General features: G+C 36.5%; 2 protein-coding genes across 3 annotated transcripts in view; one reads left to right on the top strand and one right to left on the bottom strand.

Moving 5' to 3' along the window:
• LOC113038752 (mitotic-spindle organizing protein 2) overlaps nucleotides 1-10,494 on the bottom strand; it is a 1,160,083-nt gene that overhangs the window by 822,690 nt on the left and 326,899 nt on the right. The gene's annotated exons all lie outside the window — the stretch shown is intronic.
• Nucleotides 1,169-10,494, top strand: part of LOC113038732 (membrane-associated transporter protein-like) — a 10,960-nt gene continuing 1,634 nt past the window's right edge. The window contains exons 1-6 of the mRNA XM_026196364.1: nucleotides 1,169-1,634; nucleotides 2,316-2,492; nucleotides 4,655-4,989; nucleotides 6,734-6,877; nucleotides 8,258-8,381; nucleotides 8,768-8,973. Coding sequence (XP_026052149.1) covers nucleotides 1,184-1,634; nucleotides 2,316-2,492; nucleotides 4,655-4,989; nucleotides 6,734-6,877; nucleotides 8,258-8,381; nucleotides 8,768-8,973 — 1,437 coding nt within the window. The 5' untranslated portion in view covers nucleotides 1,169-1,183. The remainder of the gene's footprint in view (nucleotides 1,635-2,315; nucleotides 2,493-4,654; nucleotides 4,990-6,733; nucleotides 6,878-8,257; nucleotides 8,382-8,767; nucleotides 8,974-10,494) is intronic.

Genomic DNA, 10,494 nt, shown 5'->3' with positions numbered 1-10,494 from the left:
TATAACTTGTATTAAAGTGTAACACTTGGTGAACAACGTAGTGGTCTTTATTATGATACAGGTGGCCGTTTTTGTGTGGTCACAGAAATGCTTTGTAACATTATAAATGTCTTTACTGTGACTTCAATGTAATGCATCTTTTCTCAATTAAAGCATTCATTTCTGTTAGCGAGCCCAAACTTTTAAACAGTAGTGTATTTTCAAAATTAATAAAAGAGACCATAGAGATCAAGACACATTTTCTTATCCTTGAAGATTGTGATCAAAATAATGAAAATGAGACTTTAAAGACTGTATCTGGCTTCAAACAATACTTCTTTTGATAACATACTCAATCCTCTTTTCTCAATTCAAATACTATTAGTAAACCCAAAGAATGAGTTGCATAAAGCTATTTCATAACTACTCTAGCCTGAAATCAGTTCTCATTCACGTAGAAGATATGTGTGGAATGTGGTATTTTAATGCATGTGACAACATCTGACCGGCTCCCTGTGATCCACAGCTCGACCTCTGAAGATTAAGTTGAAGAGAGAGTGGATGATGTTTCCGTAAGAAGCTCACATGATTTTTTTTGAAGAGCCTCAGTGAAAGTCTCATGACAGATTTGAGTAAACCAAAGCAGCAGGAGATAGTCGTGTGAATGGAGAGGCAGCATTGCGTGGGGTTGTGTGCTTTGACTCCGCTTTAAATGCATTGCCTTTTCTTTCCAACCCCCTTGAAGCCGTCGGCCGAGGAATCACATGGTGCACGTCACTTGATTTACCCCTAATGGGCCACCCTGCCATGCAAGACCACAAAAGGATAATTGTTAGGACTACATTAAACTTTTTCTAACGTTTCCGTTTCCCCAAACACTCTACTGTTCTCTTTATCTGATAGATATGTGCTATTACATTAACCACGAATTGTTAGTTCTGAACTTCTAACCTGTTGTAACCCAGCAGGAGCAAGAGAAGAACATCCACCGCTCATAATCTTTGTCACGTGCTTACAACCGACTCCACCAGCGGCCTTTGGCAACAAAAACAAGAAGAAGAAAAAAAAAGCGAGGCTTACTTTCTTGATCTCAGCCAGACGACCTCCTCTTTTTCTTCTCAGCTCAGCTGACGTTGTAAATACTAGTTTAGAGCTTTATCGCTCAACTATGCAGTAGGAATTAAGAGTTTCAAGACCGACCACCATGACTCTTCTAACCGAGGACCAGCCTTGCAGGTTCTCTGCACTGGACAGCCCGATCGCATCCATGGAGCAATACCCGGTGGAGTCGGGGCGGAAAGAGGACTATTTGGACTGCATGGAAACAGCTGTGTTTGGAGCGGTGGAGCCTCCGAAGCGCTCCAGAGGAAGGCTTATCATGCACGGCATGGCCATGTTTGGAAGGGAATTCTGCTATGCCGTAGAGGCAGCTTTTGTCACGCCGGTGTTGCTGAGCGTTGGACTCCCCAAGCGCTTGTACAGCCTGGTGTGGTTCATCAGCCCTGTTTTGGGTTTTATCCTGCAGCCTGTCATCGGCTCGGCAAGCGACTACTGTAGGTCCCCATGGGGCCGAAGGCGACCATACATACTCTTGCTCGGGATTATGATGTTAGTTGGCCTGACTTTATTTTTAAATGGAGATGCGGTCACATCAGGTAGGTGCAGTCTAAATAAATGATGGATCGGTCAAGGTCATGAAACCAGGAGTTACTTGTGTCTAGGCTGGTAGTTAAACAATCTACAGCTGGCAATGCATTTTTTTTAAATGGTTAGCAAATTATATTTGCTCTCCCTTGACCATTAAAGATATTGTTAGGTTGAAGAATTAATTTTTTCTCTCCTACTGTATTTTTCACATTATATCAAATAGCTTTTTTTAATGAGCAAGGAGATGTGAGTCAAAAATAGTAGCTGGACATTGCATGTTTTTTTTTTTTTTTTTTTTTTTTTTTTTTTTTCACAGCACTATGGGAATCTTTATCTATTTCCTACCATAGTTCCTATTAAATACTACAAATATAGAATTGTAAGTATTTGCAATAAAGAATACTTGTTAATTTACCAAGCACACACATTTAAAATACTGAAGAAAACTCCTGTTTTCATTACTACAATTATGTGTTTTTGGCAAAAAATTTTAACAGTCACACTTTTAATAATTAGTAGTTTTAGTTATTTATGCATTACAAAAGACTACAAAATAGGAGTTTTGTCTCCTGAGCAATGGACCTTAGGTTTCGACATTTCTAAAAAGTTATATTCAATAGTATTTATTAGCATTTGATTCATAATGTGCTTTTGATGAAACTAAACATGATGTTGTTTCTCTCCTCCAGCTGTACTAGAGGACAGAAATGTTAAAAGGACATGGGCGATCGTAGTGGTCATGTTTGGAGTGGTGATGTTTGACTTTGCGGCGGACTTCATTGATGGACCCATTAAAGCCTATTTGTTTGACGTGTGTTCTCATCGTGATAAGGAGAGAGGGCTTCATTATCATGCCTTACTCACAGGTAAGAAGCAACATTTGCCTTGCTTCACATGATGAAAAAATATGCCTTTATTGATGTTTTTAAATGCACTGAATGAATGTGAATTTCTTTGCAAAACAAGCTGAATGTAGCAAAGAAATAATAGCTTTTAAAACTTCAGAAATTTCTTAAAAGCTGTATAGTTACCTTGACAATGCCATAATCAACACCTCTTTGTGTCTTCTGACTCTTCTGTTGCTGTGGAGATGTTGTGCATTATGACATAAAGCCAGACTGATGTGCCTAAATGTTGCAGTGTTAACCATTTTTGTGCTAGTGTGAAAGCAATGTGAAGCTGACTGACAGCATTTGTTTTGTACAAATGGTGTTTTTTTTTTTTTATTTGGTAGAGGCACTTTTGAAAGCTTCCAAGTGTTTTATTTCGACTGAACTTCAAGTACTTTTGTGAAATTGGTTGTTTCCTCACCCATTTATAGTAAAAAAAAAAAAAAGTGTGATTTTGTGTCTGTCTGCTCCTGGTGCTCAGACACCGAAGGGGTCGGTGTGCACTCATAGTATCCTAATCCAACCAGGCCCAGTCATGTGCTGAGATCATGGGTTGGAGCTGAGAGTTTCAGAGCCACATGACTGGATCACTCCTGGGGCTCAGGGCTGGGTGGGTGTTTGTGTGTAATTGTGCATAACCTTCCATACACAGTTGTTTTTTGTTGTTTTTGGTATACTTTTACTGAAGAAAATATACCCTGCAATGTAACATTAACATTAGCAAATGTCCACCTTATAATTAATCACTTGAAGTTTTTTTTTTTGAAGAAGAAGAATTGTATTTGTTTTTCTGTATATTAACCACCTGTCTTCAAACTGCAACATGATACTTCTTAAGTTCACAATATCTATCATAATATCTATTTAGATTTTTTTTTTATGTATATATTGATTATACTGTTATATAAATACAGACATGATTTAATTACTGTAAATGCTTTTGGAGGTTTTATTCATCAAAGAATCAACCATATTAAACCGTGCAACCATTTTTAACCTTGAGGATGATAATATGAAATGTTTCTTGAGCAGCAAACCAGCATATTCAAATGATTTCTGAAGGATCATGTGACCCTGAAGACCAGAGTAATGATGATGAAAATAAAATGAATAAATGGGATTTTTAAATTTTTTTAACTTTAAATTGTAATATTTAAATTATATAAATGCAGCCTTTGTCAGCATAACAGACCCCAAACCTATGAACATTATTGTATCTTAAAAAAATAAAATTGTTGCTATGTCCTTACAATAAGAAAGTTAAAAATACATCTCTTGTCCACAGTTGTGTAATATCTGACCATGCTTTTACCAGCATTGTCATATATGATAACATTACTTAAATAAGGTACTTATGATGTCTTTATTGTGAGGCTTTCCCTTTTGTTTCACATGCTAAGACCTAAACAACATCTTGTAGGCTGAAGTGAGGTTTAGGTAAAAAAAAGAAAAAAAAACAATGGCACAGCCATGTTATGACAAACCCTGTCACGCCATAACTGCTGTTAGCAGCTCCAGCAGAAAAACACAATGGCTTCTGTATTTAACACATGTGTGATGTCTGAAAGATTTCCTGCTGAATCGATATATGAAGAAAGAAAATCATTCTGTGGTTTCAATTCAGTCGCTGAAGTGAATAATAGATAAATCAACATTCCTAACATATTTCATTCATTTCATTTATTCATTTAGCTGACGCTTTTATGCAAAGCGACTTACAATTGCTATATATGTCAGAGGTCGCACGCCTCTGGAGCAACTAGGGGTTAAGTGTCTTGCTCAGAGACATATTGGTGTCTTGCAGTGGATTCGAACCCGGGTCTCTCACACCAATGGCATGTGTCTTATCCACTGCACCAACACTGTAAAATTATATTTCCATTGCATTGTAAATAAGCTTCCATTGCCTCGTGCACATTATTCCATTACAAAGGTTACTGTTGCAATTGGTGTTGCTTATACATATTTATTCATTCCTAAAACGAGAACAACCCTTGTTAAAAGTACTTTTAGTGCTTCATCTTACAGTTGGGGAAGGTTTTTGGTTTTTACAAACGGAGCACAACTCATCGAAACTTTTGATTGGGTTTGATTTTCGAGTGTGATTTTTCAAAGCAATCTGCTGTGCTTCCTTGCAGGACTAGGTGGAGCATGTGGATACCTGATTGGAGCCATGGACTGGGGTCACTCTGCGCTTGGTTTCGCACTGGGTTCAGAATACCAAGTTATCTATTTTTTCTCATCGTTGACCTGGGGCATTTTTCTCACCATGCACCTTTTCAGCATCCCAGAGAAACCACTGCGGACAGATCACGGTTCAGCCGCCTCGCTGCTCCTGGAAGAACCACATCATAACGGCTACGGCGCGGTACATAAAGAACCACCCCCCCTGCCTGAAATGAGGCAGCGCTCGTTCTCTGCCCTGAGTGAAGCCAATGCAGTCACGCCCAGTGTCAAGCAGCCTAGCAGCGAGGTTGGTCGTTTGTGTTACCTTGAATCCCTTTCATGTGGCTTTTATTCTTGGCTTCAGTCTGCACCCAATTTTCCCTCACATTTTAATGACCTGTTTCAGACCTTAGTGCATCAGCCTTTATGAGCTGTAATTAGGCGGCCGCTGGATACTCATGCCATTCACAGAAACAATCCCTCTTTTGGTTGATACTGAAAATCAGCACAAGCTTTTTTCCCGGTTTTTAGAAATGCAACAAATGATGGCATATGAACAGTACTTTGTAGTAACGTTATAATTACTTATTATGGTCATTGTGTGTAACTTAATTATGAAGTGTGAAACATGTACACGGCTCTCAAAGTTCTCAATATATTTTAATAAGTCATTAAGTAATAAATCAGGCCTAGGTTTACCATAAAACCATTTAACATAATATAGCAGCATATAATGAGTCTAAAATTCTGAGACCACTATAAAAATGCTGCTGTTTTGTATTTGAATTAGTAAATTTTATATATATATATACCATTTATTAATGCTGAAAATGTCAATTTAACAGCAGTTAGGCACTGCGTTTACCTTAATAAGAATTTGTCAGAATTAATTGGAAATATACAGTCACACAAAAATGAATTTACCCAGGTGAGCTGATATTATTGTTACTAATAAAATGTCTGTATATAATCAGAATATACAGTAGGTTTAAAAATGTGTTGTTTTATATGCATAACAGCAAAGTAACTTTGAACAAACTTTGACCAAACTTTACTTTTATTTAATGTTCGTATCAAATTTGTAGTGCCACTAATGTATAAGGGAACTGTAAATCTCACTAATCCTGTGTGACAAACATCACAAAATCTGCAATCTGTGCCTGAGGAAGAGTTCTGTTCCACCAAACTCTGCTCTTGGACAAAAGGTTCAGAATATTTAGTTCTTGTTAATACAGTGACAGCGGGAGGCTTGTTTCACAGGCTGACGGATAGAACACTGGCTTAATAAGGCTGATAAAGCTCTCAAATGAAACGCAGAGAGTAGTAAGTAAATACCTGAGGGAAATTGTATTCAAATTACAGGAGACATCAGTTACTTTTCATGCATGAGTGTGTTTAAACACTAAATCAGTACAACAGGCTAAACGAAGATGTGAAGCGAGAAATGTGAGGTTGACAGATTTAATTTTGGCACTAGAGAAGCATTTTTTATGTGCATCCGTAAAAATGTCCAGTAAATTTAAAATGAAAATGCATGTATAATGTATATGTACATATAAATACATGGTAAAACAGTAAATTCCTAATGACAATAGTAATAATAATGTGCTTCATGCATATATTGTTCTAGTATCTTAATGTAATATTTAAATTTGAGCATTTATGTAGTAAAAATTAGCAAAATAATGTTCCTGTTCCTCAGGAAGGTGAGTTTTAGTGATAAACTTGGATTTTATCTCCATATTCATTACAAGACCTTATCTACATCCATATTAGGGTTTCATCAGCACATATAGGGAAATAGTTAGACTAACCTTCAAATTGCATCAGTTTATTTCTGTTTTAAAGTATGTTCTCTTATCCCAGTATAATGTGCAGAGAAAACTGTAGGATCTCTATGTTTTATATATATCATAGCTCACCCAAATAAGCTTGGTTTGTTAAATGCACCATCTACTTTTGCTGTATACTTAAATATTTATTGGTAATCGCATTAAGGTTTTGAACCTTTCAGTAGATGGTATTAACCTGTGTGCATGACTTTGTTTCAGGTACAGAAGAGAATGACCCTGAAATCTCTGCTGTCAGCTATGATTAGCATGCCCAGCCATTACCGCTGTCTGTGTGTGAGTCATCTGTTAGGCTGGACGGCCTTCCTGTGCAACATGCTCTTCTTCACTGACTTCATGGGGCAGGTGGGTGACGGAGGAAGTTGGAGGAATTAGATTTGCCGGTTGTGCTTCGTTTGCACATCCCTATCTTTAAAGAGAGGGCTCAAAACAGCCATTAAATACACATGCTGACACTTATGTAACAGCACCACACTAATGCCTTCAGTTGAAGTCCCTAAACTATGACTGACTGTAAAGCTGCTATAGGCTAACTTTTTATATATTTTTGTGCGTAAAATCATGTTAGTTTAGTAATCGCTGCCAGTAAGATGTCGTAATGTGTTTTTATTTTATTTTTTAAACACTCCTATGCTCACCAATGCTGATCAAAAACACCAGTAATATTGTAAAATATAATTACAATTTTAAAGAACTGTTTTCTATTGGGATATATTTCAATGTACTTCAAGTAATTTTCTTAATTTTCAAGTAATGGCAAAACTGAATTTTCAGCATTATTTTTTATTATTCCAGTCGTCAGTGTCACATAATAAATGACCAAACTTTAGAATGATAGTGTAACAAAAACTGTTGATGCTGCTAACTTAAACACATTTTTGTAACCATTGCGATTGTGAAAGAAACCAGACTGCCAAAAGTATAGCTTAACAAAAGAAAGAAAAACAAAAACATATGTTCTTATATTCTGAAAAGCTATCATATCTCTAAAAACGTATTCATCTTTATTCATTTAACAAGCCATTAGATTTCAGTTTAGTACTGAAGAGTAGCATCTGAAAAGATCAATAGAATCTCTGAATTGTGGTTAAAAGATAGCAGTTTCTTTATCTTTTCCCCCCCTCTCACAGCTAGTTTATTCAGTGCTGAATTGAGATAAATGAGTAAGTCTCTTTGTAGGCGGTCAGTGTGTACAGAAATGTGTTCTGCTGACCTAAACAGTGTGGAACAAATGTTCAGGGCAGTGATTGGCCATTTCACAATTGATGCAGTGAACAGACATACTTGACAGGCTGTATTAGATGATTAGATTTTCAATGTGATAGCAGTAACAAAAGGCTTGATGAAATCAAGAAGATGTCTCCAAAGCCGAGGGTTATTAAAGGAACTGTAAGAACCTTATGACCTGAGCTTCTGAATGAAAAGGACCACTTAAGCATGCATGTTAACCTTATTGAAAGCTAATTTGAGTTAAGACTTCTAAAACTCTCAGTAGCCTTAAAACCAACCTATAAGATCACAGCAGAGCAGAAGATGCAGTGTCTGAAAGGAAAAAGCCTTGTGATGTTCTTTTACTTCACTTGAGTAGCATAATGGAAGCAGAGACACCTGTGGAGAGATTTACTGGCTCTGTACTTAGTGTTTTTACCCCATTTGACTAATGGATCACCTTGTCACATGCTTTATCTTATGTAACATCCCTGGGATGTGTGTATTCATCTCTAGATTGTGTACAAGGGGAATCCCTATGCTGAACACAATTCCACCTCATATGCGACGTATGAGAGAGGGGTTGAAGTGGGCTGCTGGGGCCTGTGCATCAACGCCGTCTCCTCTGCGCTCTATTCATGTGAGTAATATTGAACCATGACTCAACTGTTCAATCTTCCTGACTTTATTAAAACGGCACTTTCTTAATGCATCCAGCCAAAGAAAGACTGTTCAATTATAGTTTGATAATACATCGCCCTACCAAGTCAGTTTCGGTTTGAAATTGGATAATACACCTTTTCATAGTCATTCGCTTTGATGGAAGAATCACAATCCTATTCAACACCCTGTCATTCTAATTAGGGCCTCAAGTCATGTGTCGCTTTCAGAGGGAAGACATTTTATCACTATTATGAATACGTCTGATCTGTTAATCTTTTAGCTATTCATCCGATTCACCATTTGTCCTGTGTTGAAGGCTATTGTTGGAGTCTGCTTTAATGGTTTCCATATGTGTCTATCCAGATGTGCAGAGGCTTCTCCTTCCATATATTGGCCTGAAGGGACTGTACTTCCTAGGCTACTTCATGTTTGGCTTGGGAACCGGTCTGATCGGCCTATTTCCAAACATTGTGGCCACGCTGACATTGTGCAGTGTGTTTGGAGTGATGTCCAGCACTCTCTACACGATCCCATTCAACCTCATCTCGGAGTACCACAAGGCTGAAGAGGTCAGTTATACTAGAGGACAAAAGTCATTTTAAAGGGGACATGAAAATCCTCAGTTTGAGTTCTACTTATAATGTTATCAAGATTTATACATTGAAAAACACAATTTAGAAGTAATAATCTACCCCCCATCCCCAATCAACACTCTGTTTGAATAAGCTTGATGGGTTTTAGACTCAGAAGTAAACACCCACTGCTATGCCATGTGTTTTAGGCAAAAAAAAACATAAATACTAAATATATATCAAATGATCTGTAACAACAAACAAAGCAATAGTGATCACTTTTGATTTCGGTGTAGAAGTACGTTTGCCGTTCTCGTCATTTAAGCGTGAATCGGTGGGCGAGGCTAAACAGGCAGTGATGTAGAAGCAGGCACTGACCATTGAATTGAAATTTATTTGACAAGTTTATAAAACTGTACAAAATACAAGTATCCCGTACACTTTAGAAAAATTGTTGAGGATAAAAACACAATAGTCCTTGGCTTATTTCCATTGCGGCCTTCGATGTTAATATAAAAGTTATGGCTATGTGCAGAACAGACAAAGCAACAATATCTACACATAATCATATTATAAAATCTAATTTTTATCAACATAGTAGAGAAAATTCACCAATTAAACAAAAACAAATAATAATAAAAAATATATTTTCTTCATCTTCATCAATCTTCATCTTTTTACCAATCTTTTAAAACTCAAAATCTTTTATTCCCTTTATTGAAACTGTTCATTTATTCCATACTATAGCACTAGTATATAAAAACATATTTTTACCAACCAAACTCTTAAATTTAGATGGACTAACATTAAAATCACTACCCTTATATTTATAGGAATGCTGTTGACTCACTATATAAAATTAATTATCTAAATAGCTTGGAACCACATTATTTTTTCCCCACAGTCAATAAACCCAACTTCTTTCGCTATGCAAATGTGATTGAGAATGCACTTTTAAAATGATCCGAACTTATTTGTTTTGAGCCTTTTGCAATTTATTTTTCATAACTTGGGAACAACTGCTATACCAAAAGGAGGGAACAAAATCGAAATGGTGTTAAAAAGGAATGAACATCTAATAAATCAGCTTGCCTCCCTAAAACCTAGTTTTACCACATATTTTTATAAATACCTTTCTAACCATAAAATCACCCGTTCATTTATTATCTATTAAACAGCCCAAATAATCTACTGCATTTTTAACCTCCATTTCCATATAATTAATCTTAATCAAAAAGGTATCATCATTTAATTTCATTATAGATGCAAAGAGAATGGCCTCAGTCTTTCCTGCATGTAAAGAGAGTTCATCTAAAAAACATTTAGACATCACTTGTAGCTGCAATATTTTTCAATTTGGTCATCGATAACTCTTTCCAAAACAGGCCTGTAATTAGCCATATTTAACTTGCAAGCTTTCTTATATAATAGTATAACTCTAGCACTTTTAAACTCCCTTGGTATTGTTCCATGTTAAACTGATAAAGTTAAGATATATGATACGTAAGGAGCAATCAC

Source organism: Carassius auratus, chromosome 21, assembly GCF_003368295.1.
Source record: "Carassius auratus strain Wakin chromosome 21, ASM336829v1, whole genome shotgun sequence".
Lineage (NCBI taxonomy): Eukaryota > Metazoa > Chordata > Actinopteri > Cypriniformes > Cyprinidae > Carassius > Carassius auratus.
Note: the sequence above shows the minus strand (reverse complement) of the source record. Positions and strands in the feature narration are given on the sequence as shown.